Genomic DNA, 12331 nt, shown 5'->3' with positions numbered 1-12331 from the left:
GCGTACTTGTTAGATAAATGAATAATTTAAAAAATATTAAATACAACTCAAAATATTTGATAGTCAATATTATTTCAAAGGCATAACTTGCCATTAAGTTATTTATTTACCTTGTTTCATAATTATGTAAAACTGCTAAATCAATAACTGGATACTATTTAAGTTTTTAGTAAGATAAATAAAATAATAAACAGATGTAATTGAAAATAAAACTGTTTTATTAAATTAAATAATCCAATTTATTCACCTTATCATCAACAACTAATAAATACAATCACTATTAATTTATAATTCAGTGAGAGATGATTTAATTAATTAATTAATCCATCTAATTAATCAAGTAAGTACATAATTATTACAATAAGTAATTACCAACATAGTATTTACTTAACTTTCAATATTCCTTTGGCGATAATTAACTCAGTGCTGCAGCGCAAAGCAGAATGCATAATGATGAATGATCAATAATGGATCGATCGGTCCCTTTTATACCCATTTCTACCTGGCAACTGTTGATCATGCCACTTGTCATTCGATAAGTGACGTCATGAAGTAGTTTCTCAATCGAATTATGCAGAATAAAACTTGGAACATCTTTTCAATAAAATCCGTCAAACATAATTATTAATCAGTAATATTAATACGAAATACAATCACGTGTATAATCACTTCAAAGTAGTTTACAAATCTTAATAGTAGGTTAACTTACTGTTTCTCTTGTCAACCGTGGTTTCGTATCGTACCCACATAAATAACAAATTCTGTAAAATTTACGTGATGTTGTGTTAAGTGTATAAATAGTGTAATATATTATCAACATTGGACGTCAAAGAGAAACAGGTCAGTTTCATACGTAATACAATTTGTACATAGAATAAAAATATTCTAACATACTCGAAGAGAGGCCTATGCTCACCAGTGGGCGATTAAAGGTTGATATGATGATATTAATATATTTACAAGAAAAAGATTATTCATCTTTAGCTTCATTCATACTGGCTAAACTGGTTAAAGTAGAGGATGAAATAAAAAAGAGAATAAAATGTAGATCTTTTTACAGATAAATATACTTTATATTGAAAATGTTATATTTTTATAAAATTATATAAGTTATTACTTATACGTACTTTAACGTACCTACTAACTTTACAACTTTGATTTGCCCAATATTCGTAGGGATTAAAGTACTAGCCCTACTTTTAAACACAATGCCTCATAATTTGTTTAATGAATTTGAAGATATATGTATAAATGTTTATATAATACATAGATAAAGGTGTGTTTTATATTAATAAGAAAAGCACAAAATAGTTAGAACTTAATACAGTACTTAAAAGTAGTCATTAATTATAAATCGTCATGTAAATAAAACTAGGCCAACTTCTGGAACATGAATCTTATAAACTACTTAACCGATTTTGATGCGGTTTTTTCTGATAAGAAATATGTTTGACTTTATTATTAATTACTTATTTGCAGACATTTTTCAACGTGGAAGACACTATTTGAAAAATAAAACGTCAAAGGTTTTTTTTTATAATTTTACACTAACACTATATTTCTTTAATATAACTTTGTGTATATATTTTTTACATCAAGCAAAGTTATTTTCTTTCGATTAACACCAAATTTATCTTAGTCGGATGATCCGTGAAACTTGTAGACTTTTATTCATGTTTTTAACAGACCTCGCTTTTTCTCGGCTCCTAAGGGACGAAATTACGGGTGCTTCGAGAAAAATCGTTTTATTTGGTCTCCACTATCATCGTGCAAAGTGGCTTGCTTCCATCTCAAAATGCAGCGTTTCGGCAAAAAAGCTCCATAATCAGTAAGACTATATGTTGAAAGTAGGTAGGTATAAAATATTTTAATTTTATTGACCAACATAATAAGTATGTATTACAAAATCTAAAGATTCTACTCCTCGTTTTGTAACGTTCCATCACAATAACTATACTTACTTACTTACTGCTGTGGCGCAACGGCCCGAAGTGGATCTTGGCCTCCGACACCAAAGACCGCCATGCTACTCTGTTCAAAGCCAAAGTGCCCAAAGTGGAGAGGTTCAAGTATGTTGGATGCATCGTCACGGATACCAACCAGAGAGAGGGCGAGATACAAATCCGGATCTAGAATGCTCCACGCTGTGCTGCTGCCCTGCACAAAGTGTTAGTGTCTGTAGCGATGCTACATAATTACCTATTGCAAAAACATAGAACATAACCTGTACAACATTAGTGTCGCATTTCCGACAAAATAACATACACCAGAATGTGACACTTATGTAAAACTGTAATGTACCTTCTTAGATGTAGGTCGATTAGCATATCCAGCTTCCTGGCTAGCTCGTTAGGAAGAATCAAGTCCGAACAACCACGCCACTTGGACGAAACTTGTCGTGCAGGTTGCGCGGAGATTACTGAACCGAACTGGGCGATGCGCACACCAAAATGATCCCCGCGGTTCACTGTAGCTGTTTACATTGATCACATCCCGATTTAATTGGTACTTTAGAATCATTTACGAAATTGGTTAAGAATCATAAACTGTAAATATGCGGGTAATTATCGTGTAACATTCTTGACGTAAGAAACGTCAAAAATAAAAACAGGCGTTTCGTTCCTGCATAGGCAGAGAAGATATTCCCAAATGAAACAATGTGGAAAGCAGAAACAAAAATGTAATTATTAATAATTAGTATTAAGCACTTAAAATACTACAAGTATTAATGAACGTTTATATTTTTCGAGAATCATTTGATTTGGAAAAGATTTGACGTTGGTTTGACGTTTAACGTGTTGATATGGATCGAAACGAAATTGAGCGGTAGTTGACGTTTGGGTTAGAGGACTAACACCAAACTAACACTTGGAGTTCGGATTGGGATGTACTAGCATCTAGATGGTCTCTAGTTAAAGATTGAGATAAATTGCCTCGTCTCCTTCCGCCGCCTGGCTCGGCCGGTGGGAGACCGAAATATAAAGTGCGTATATCGCCGCGCGTGAGTTGTGCGCGTAAAGTGCGTAATTTACTTAGTGCGTTCCATATCGTCGACGGACATAATCACGATTGGTGGTCGTGCCTCCTCGCGCGACGTTGCGCGCCTCCGACTCTGCTGAGCGTCGTGTTGACGCTGCCTCCATGCCGTAGGGCACGGCCCTGACTTGCAGGCCGTGTGTCGGACGGCTCTGCTGCCGTTCGACGACCCCAAGGTGTCACCACGCGGGTCCTTCCCGTGAAACTCCGAGCGCCGCGGGTTGTTCTCGCTCTAGCTTGCCGAAGCTGGGGCTCGATGAACGCCCGCCGCCGGCCAACAACGATCCGTCTGCTACGCTAAGTTCCAGGATATCTGCGGATGAAAGCTACACCCGGTACCCGTCAGTGCACTAGACTTTCATCTTAGGTTTTGGCCAAAACCCCGCGTTTCGCCCGTCTCGCGATCGTATATTAGGGATTACCATAGTGTCGGCCCACAGCCGCTGACGGCTTACACAAATAAATTGTATTATTGGCAGCGCCCGATCAAAGCGGAGCGCCACCCAAGTAACACACAAGCAGGATAATATAGTAAAATTATCATCTTATTCAAATTATGATTGCATAAATTTTGTGTATAAGCGGTGAAAATTACTAAATTCAGAATAAAGAAATATGTGGGCCTAGTGGGGCCTATATACCAATTAATGCTGAATAAAGTTTGCATAGTATCGGTTTAGCATATTAAAACTGAATATTACTTATTTCTTACACAGTTAGTCGGACATTATTCAGCTTAAAGCATTTGTGGTTACTAAGCGCTGAATAATAGCGGCATTAGCAGCAATTAGCTGTATATATTCTGTGTTGTGAGATATTAAGCAGACAATATTATAAAAAATGTGATAGTGGCTACTAAATGCTGAAAAGAAGCGTCGGTGGAGACTTTCAACTGTATAAAAGCGGTTGTAGTTTCTGTTTTAATGCTAGTTTTTGAATAAAGGTGGACGCTATTACTGGAAGCTGTAATGAAATCCAAATCTTATTTGTTATTCAGTAGCTGCATATATGGGTTAATTATGGCTTTTATAGACATAACGTCTGAATAATAAATACTAAAACAACACTTATACTTAAGTTATAGCGATTTTAGTACACATGTACTATCTTTTCTTGCTAAAAGCTGCAAAATGAACGCAATGACAAGCGCTATTCAAACTACTGCTTAGTATCAACAAGTGCACGGTGGAGAGGGTTCCGTAGCTTTATACACGGTCAACGGTGCTACTTGAGCCTGATTGCCTTGAGCTTGAGCTAGTTTTTATTTTATTTTGAACACATCTTGCGTATTTATTATTTAATCCAATCATTATTAAAAAAATCGAGGTTTAGTTTTCTTAACAATTCTTTTCGATTGGTTATTTTTTATTAATATTAAGAGGGCCTGATGGCCCTCTGTCGCTGCAGCATTTTCCATTCCAGCCTATTCTGGGCTTTCGTTTTTACTTCCTGATATGAGTGGCTACAGCACCATTCTTTTATCTGTGTCATGTATGATATTCTGGGTCTTCCTCTTCCTCTTTTTTCCTCAATTCTGCCCTCCAGTATGATTTTGTTTAACCCTTCGTGTCGGAGTATGTGACCTATACATTTGGCTCTACGTTTTTCAATGACGTGCATTATTTGTCTCTTCACTTTTGCCTTCTCTAGAACTTCAAGGTTGGTGCGCTTTTCTGTCCAGCTGATTTTGAGCATCCTTCGCCAACACCACATTTCGAATGCTTCTAGACGACGGCGGTCTTGTGTTGTGATGTTCCAACTTTCACATCCGTAGAGGGCGGTGCTCCAAATATAGGTTTTGATTAAGTTTTTCCTTATGTTTATGTGGATTTTGCTGTTGTAAATATGTCTATTTGAAGTAAAAGCTTTCTTTGCCATTGCTATCCTAGTTCTTATTTCTTTCTCGCTTCTGCCTCTTTCTTCGATGATGCTTCCCAGATAGGTAAATGTGTTTACTTGTTGTAGTCTTTCCGAGTTGAGAGCGATGTTTACTCTGGGAGAATTGGTTTTGCTTGTCACCAGAACCTTTGTTTTCTTAACGTTTATTTTAAGGTTATACTTTCGGAAAATTTCGTCCATTTTTTGTATATTTACTTGGAGCGTCTCTTCTGTGTCTGCCATGAGAGCAATGTCATCGGCAAATCTGATCCAGTGCATAGTTGTTCCATCGAAACTTATTCCTTTAGTGCACTCTTTGATTTCATGCATAGCTTCCTCTATATATAGGTTGAACAGCAATGGCGATAGACTGCATCCTTGTCTTACTCCCCTCTTTATATTTGCAGTTTTAGTTACATCATCTATTGTTACTTCTGTCAGTTGGTTCTTATACAGTTCTACAATTATTCTCCTGTCCTTCCAATCTATGTGTTTGCGTTTCAGGAGGTCAAAGAGTTGGTTCCATTCAACATTGTCGAAAGCCTTCTCTAAATCTACGAAGCTGATGTACAGTCACCAGCATAAATATATTACTATGGGTAGCCGTGCAAAAATATCTGATCCTCCATTTGAGGCATAAGTATATGACGACACTACCTCGGTAAAAATATGTGATGATTTGTGGCCGGCAAAAACATTGTTACTCTGTATCCGCATAAATATCTGATCGGGTCGCTTAAAAATATTTGATTACTCATAAAAATTAAAATTATGTGATTACTCTCACCTGGCATAAATATCTGATACACTATGAAAGCAATATCTACATCTGATGGCAGATGGACCGCCTATATATCTGACACGTTGGAAAAGCAAAAATATGTTATTGTTGTTATCAACCTGCAAAAATGAACCATACCCGTTTGATATAGAGCCGTAAATTGTATGAAGTTATTTGACAATCCACGAAAACAGTGCAGACTTGTCATTGCATATGTCTGTCTCACATTTTTTTATTTGCACAGTTAAATTGTGACTTATTTAAAAATCATGTATCAGAAGACTTGATAGGAGATGTGTAATAAACCCAAAGAGTATAGTAAGTATATAATAAGCTTCCTTCTTATATGGCATTAAAAAGAATAATAAATAAGTCAACTTGAATATGTCACATTACATAAAATCGACTTTATTATTATTTCGTAGGGATAGTTGCCTATTAATTTACTCCTTGGGGATAATCACAACAGTTAGGCACAGAAATAAATATCATGGCGACTTATCGAGTCGACGACCATTTGAAACATAGAATTGTTTCCATGCACGAGGAAAATAAACCCATTCATGAAATAATGGATGTGTTAGGAGTTTCTGTAAGTTATTTTATATTTAATTACTTAATTCCGACTTCATGAATAGTGTTATTACTTAATAATATATTCTTAATATTTGTTTTTTTTTAGAGAAATACCGTTAAGTTATGGATTACGCGATGGGAATCAGCAAGGCAATGTCGACCATCATAAAAGATAGGTCGTCCCCGTAAAACAACAGCCATTCAAGATCAAAATATTGTTCGCTTATATCAAGAAAATCCTATAACTTCAACGCTCGAAGTCGCAAATGACTATGGTATATCCCGCGATAGAGTTCGTCGAAGATTGAAAGCGGCTGGCTTAAGAAATCGAGTCCCTGCACGAAAACCCGTGCTGCAAAGAAGACATAAGGACCTCCGACTCGATTTTGCGAATCAATATTTAAACTTTGATTTTAGAAACGTCGCGTTTGTAGATGAAAAAGTGTTTCAGTCAAGCATGGATGGTCGAGTGCCATTGTGGAGATTGAATAATACCCGTTATGACGAATTAAACGTAATGGAAAATAGAAGATCGGGTCGTATTTCATGCGGAGTTTGGGGATGGATGTCGTCTGCAGGGCCGGGAGAACTGTGCCAAGTAACTGGTCGATTAAACAGCCGAGATTATACTGAAATCCTCAACGATGTGCTATTGCCCTCGTTGCATATTACTTATCCAAACGTCAATCCTGTATACGTGATCCAGGACAACTGTTCTTTTCACAACAGCCGTATTGTTCGCCATTGGATTAACGAACAAGAGAAAATTGCGTTGTTAGACTTCCCACCTAAAAGTCCAGATCTAAATGTCATTGAAAACTTGTGGGCCATAATGACACAGCACTGGGACCCACACAAGCCAGAACGAAGGCAACTTTAACTCGGCACTGTTTTGACATATGGGAATCTCTGCGGGGCTTGAATCATTGCTACACCATGGTTATGTCCATGCGAGACAGGCTGACTGATGTTATCAATGCCGAGGGTGGGCATACTAGATATTAGAGTTCATTTCACGTATTCTATTAAAGCAGAGGATAGGAGTTTAAGTTCAAGACAATTTATTTTAAGTTTTTTATTGGTAAGAAAGTGAAAATAAAATTGATAAATATCTGCCGTGTTTTATTGAATGCAGTTGTGCGGCAGCTGTCCTACGAGCGGCAATAAAGCGATTAACAAATGGTTATTTTCCCTAGCTCGAAACGTAGAGGGAAAATATTTAAAGTTGGCTTACATACCATATAGATCATGTCATTCAGTCAGAAGACGCGTTCCTTGGTTCATATTGTCACGGCATTAAAAGTTACATTTGACAAATTTGCGCGTCTGTGAATGACACGATCATAATCTTGTATGCAACAAAGCTTTTATTTCAATGCTACAAACCATTTTATTCCGTCAAATTGATGATAAAATAAAATGTGAGACAGACATATGCAATGACAAGTCTGCACTGTTTTCGTGAATTGTCAAATAACTTCATACAATTTACGGCTCTATATCAAACGGGTATGGTTCATTTTTGCAGGTTGATAACAACAATAACATATTTTTGCTTTTCCAACGTGTCAGATATATAGGCGGTCCATCTGCCATCAGATGTAGATATTGCTTTCATAGTGTATCAGATATTTATGCCAGGTGAATGTAATCACATAATTTTAATTTTTATGAGTAATCAAATATTTTTAAGCGACCCGATCAGATATTTATGCGGATACAGAGTAACAATGTTTTTGCCGACCACAAATCATCACATATTTTTACCGACGTAGTGTCGTCATATACTTATGCCCCAAATAGAGGATCAGATATTTTTGCACGGCTGCCCATAGTAATATATTTATGCTGGTGACTGTACGTGCTTTTGTTAAGGTCAAGGCGTCTTTCGATAATATTGCGTAAAGCCAGTATGGCTTCCCGAGTTCCTATGTTTTTCCTGAACCCAAACTGATCGTCGCTAAGGTTTTCTTCTACTTTAGGGTCTAAGTCTGTTCTGTATGATTTTTAGGAGAATTTTTGAAGTATGTGACAGCAGACTGATCGTTCGGTCGTTTCCACATTCCACTGCGTTACCTTTTTTAGGAATGGTAATTGTTTTGATCGTCGAGAATTCCTCTGGTACCTGCCCTGTGTCATAAATGGTTGATATTAGGTTGTAAAGGTAGTTTTTAGCTTCAGGGCCGCAACATTTTAATAGTTCTGCTGGCACATTGTCTTTTCCTGGTGCTTTCTTATCTGCTAATGCTTCCAGTGCACTGTCGAATTCTCTCCAGAGTATGTTCGGGCCTTTGGAGTCATCCGGGACTTTTTCTTCTTCCTCCAATATGTCTCCGTTAAGATTTGTTCCTTCGTATAGTTCCTCTATGTATTCAACCCACCTGCCGACTACATCTTCTTTATCGTATAGCAGTTTGCCTTCTTTGTTGCTTATGACCTTGCTCTTTGTTTTCTTCTTTCCTTGCAATGTTTTTACCAAATTGTAACGTCTTTCCAGAAAACCTCTCTGCATACAGAAATCTATTTTACTACACTGTGCGTCTAACCACTTTTCTTTCTGCTGGACACATAGGGTTTGGATTCTGTTTTTATACTTCCTATACAGATTTTGACCTTCCTCCGTTGGAGTGTCTCTATATTTATTTCGTAGTAGTATTAAATCCAGAATTTCCTGAGTGATCCAATTTTTCCTGGGTGCCCTTTTAGTCTTTCCAAGTACAGCGGATGAGGCCTTCTCTATAGTTTTGGTAATAGTTTTCCATTGACCTTCCAAGGTCCCTTCTGGTGTCGGCCATTCTTGTAATATCCGATCTGTTGTTTCTTTATATTCTTTTCTGTACTCTAGGTTTTTTAGCCTTTCTAAATTTATGTTGATTAGCTTTTTGGTCTTATTCTTGTGGTTTTTGGGCCATTCAATTTCGCATTTGGCTAATACTAGGTTGTGGTCGCTATCGATGTTTGGGCCTGGATACGCGTGGCTGGAGCGTATGTGTTTTTTGCTGTTTGTTCTAGCTATAATGTAGTCTATTTGAAATCTCGCTATGTCTCCGGGCATTTTCCACGTATATCTTCTCCGTTTTGGCATTTCGAACATGGTGTTGGTTATATACAGATCATATTGTTTACAGAAGTTAATAAGCCTCTCTCCTCTTTCGTTCCTATTTCCCAAGCCCCATTTTCCCGTAACGTCTCCATCTTTTATATCTCCCACTACTGCGTTAAAGTCGCCCAAAATATACAGGTTATGTTCGGATTTTACCGACCGTAGGAGTTCGTCTAGTTGTTCGTACATATCCTCGATTTCCTCCTCTTTGTGTGCTGAAGTAGGCATATATACTTGTATTAGTACAGTTGTTGGTTTTGTATCTAATACCACCATCAGTAACCTATCGCTAATTTGAAGTGTGTTTATTACTTTCCCTCCTATATCTTTGTTCAGTATTATAGCGACTCCGTTTTTCCTTTTTTGTCTCCGCTAAAAATGATTCTGTAGTCATCATACCAGTAGTCACCGTCACCTTCCCATCTGTGTTCGCAAATTCCTAGAATGTCTATCTGGTTATTATCTATTGTATGGAGGAGTTCTTCCAGACGTCCTGGTTTAAGAAGCGATCTAACGTTCCACGTCCCTATTTTGCAAGGGTTTCGTATGTTGATGGCAGAGGCAGCCTTGCGTCTGGCTCCGCTGGCTGGTTATTTTACGTAAACAATTACTAGCTTCCATCGTAAACACTTTTAACGGACCATTTGCCAACCTTACTGCAACGAGATAAGGTTTACCAATGGCCATTTAAGGTTGTTGCTAGTTGGCAAACAAGGTGTCAAATGCTAGTTATTGATATTGTTGCATTAAAAACTTGTAGACTGGACTGGGTATGTGAAAAATAAAATAATCCCCCCCTATTAAAATATAGCGAAATCGGTTCTCCTGTCGATATTGAACGGACTGTTTTTAGGTTTCAAGTGGGTCTACTCATACCCATCCCACACTATACTCGTACTCATACCTAAACAATACTGCCCATACCAAACTATACTTGTACTCATACCCGTGATACCCGCTACTAATATACCCGCACCTTCGCACCTATACCATATTCATATTCATACCATACTCGTAACCATACCATACTCATACTATATACATCTTCGTACTCACGTCGTACATCTTTTCGTGTACCTTTACCTACTACATATTTGTCGGAACTGATAACGGAAAAAATAACTGTGTAATCTGCCGTGCCCCCAGATTTATCATATAACTTAAATATTATATCGCGTTTATAATATTAGTAGGAAGTAGGATTGAATATTGCCCGTGTTACATACCTATAATGTTTCTCATCAAACTAGTGAGGATCTATGTGGTTTTTACCATTTGTGTATAGAACCCTAATAGGCTTTAAGATTGAGAAAACAATTACTATTATACTGATGTTATTCAAAACTTGTTGTTCTAAAACCATTATTATCTAACATGTAGCTTAGTAACGCGAATAATGTGAATGCCTATTCAGAAATTTAGCACATAATAGCTGTGGCAGCAGCTTATATTCAGCACAGTCGGACGCCATTACGGTTGCTCATATTCTAACCTCTACAATTAAATAGGAATTTAAAATGAACTGACAAACCCATTTATATTCATTTATAAAACTAGTTTTATCGTAGCATAACTTGTTAAAGTACATTTTCTATCACTAAAACATCTAAACACGGCAAAAAAATTACAAATTTAAAAGTGGAGTACTAAATTTTCTATATTTACTTTCTAAACAGTGCATTATTTACGCGGCGCTTTAAAATTTTAAATAAAATGTATATATATATATTTACAGTAAAGTCGCATGCGCAATGAAATTGATGTTATGTAAACATCAAATCAATATATGGGTAATGTCCTCCTTATTTTGTATTCACTTCAGAAACTACACTTCGACACGATTTCACAAATTAAAATGGAAGACAAATCATACACAAATAGATGAATATATTTTCTGTAACAATGCACTTTTGAACCAAACGCTTCATAACGTGTGACTAACTGAGTCATTCTATACAAAGCTGGATAACTTTGGTTTAAAAGCGGTATAGAAGCTTTTGACAGCCTCTATACAAGTGTTATTCAGCGATCCAATGTGTGGGCACACACTTATACAGCTATTACACTACTGTTATTCAGTTTTAAGCGGCGTGGGCATGCCCACTTTGCGCCCAAACCTTCTATATAACGTCTGTATTAGCGCTTATACAGAAGATATACAGCTACCTTATTCAGCATTCAGTACGGCATGCTCTATTAATCAAACAATATTCAGCTACTTTTGTGTTACTTGGGCATGTACTTATCTAGTGTGTATAATTAAATTTCATGCTGTATATCTGGCTTTATCTTTTCCAATATCCCCTACTAGGCTCCCATTAACCAGGATAAGGCAACAAGAGGACCTTTGTACTCCAATAGTCCAATGTTTTACTGCAAATCTTAGCCGAGGCACTTTTTCATTAATTATTTAAACCATTTAAAATTATCATTTCTTTTACACAACAATTCCATTTGCTCCACTTTATTTTAAATATTTTATTTTTTATACATTACATGTCCAAGCTAATGACCGGAATACGAAGCTTCGAATATTACAATATCTATGTAATTTTATATGTGTTTGTGGATAGGGGGCTATTCATAAATTACGTCATTTCAAATCAGGGGGGGGGGGGGGTCTGGACATCGGATGACGGTAGCATGAAGTAGGAGGAAATGGGGTCATTTGAAGCATGATTTTTGGATGATTATTAGGGGGGGGGGGGGTCAAAAATCGTCAAAAATCGATGACGTAATTTATGGACAGCCCCTAGACAATTCGTGTAAATTTAGAAATATTAACATAGGTACCTATTTAAAAAAAACCTCTTTTACATTCTCGAGCATATTCATGATGCTTTTATTCCAAGACGCTTATTTTAAAAGAAAGCATTTTTCAAGTGACAATGTTGTGCAATCAATGGCACAAGCTGGGAGACTCGACATTTTGTAATGTGTTTTTTATTCCATGTCGG

General features: G+C 36.8%; 1 protein-coding gene across 1 annotated transcript; it reads right to left on the bottom strand.

The window, feature by feature from the left end:
* Positions 1 to 3215: 3215 nt before the first annotated feature.
* On the bottom strand, positions 3216 to 9602 carry LOC134806748 (uncharacterized). The gene is made up of 2 exons (XM_063780069.1): positions 8348 to 9602; positions 3216 to 3349 (listed from the first exon to the last, which is right to left on the bottom strand). The coding sequence occupies exons 1-2, from the start codon at positions 9600 to 9602 to the stop codon at positions 3216 to 3218; spliced, it is 1389 nt and encodes a 462-aa protein (XP_063636139.1).
* Positions 9603 to 12331: the final 2729 nt, after the last annotated feature.

The sequence above is a fragment of the Cydia splendana genome, chromosome 3 (assembly GCF_910591565.1).
Source record: "Cydia splendana chromosome 3, ilCydSple1.2, whole genome shotgun sequence".
Classification (NCBI taxonomy): domain Eukaryota; kingdom Metazoa; phylum Arthropoda; class Insecta; order Lepidoptera; family Tortricidae; genus Cydia; species Cydia splendana.
Note: the sequence above shows the minus strand (reverse complement) of the source record. Positions and strands in the feature narration are given on the sequence as shown.

Coding starts and splice junctions, on each gene's coding strand:
- LOC134806748 (XM_063780069.1), bottom strand. CDS start 9,602: ATGCCTACTTCAGCACACAAAGAGGAGGAAATCGAGGATATGTACGAA. Junction 3,350..8,347: donor AATTACCATTCCTAAAAAAG/GTAACGCAGTGG, acceptor TTTCATCCGCAG/ATATCCTGGAACTTAGCGTA.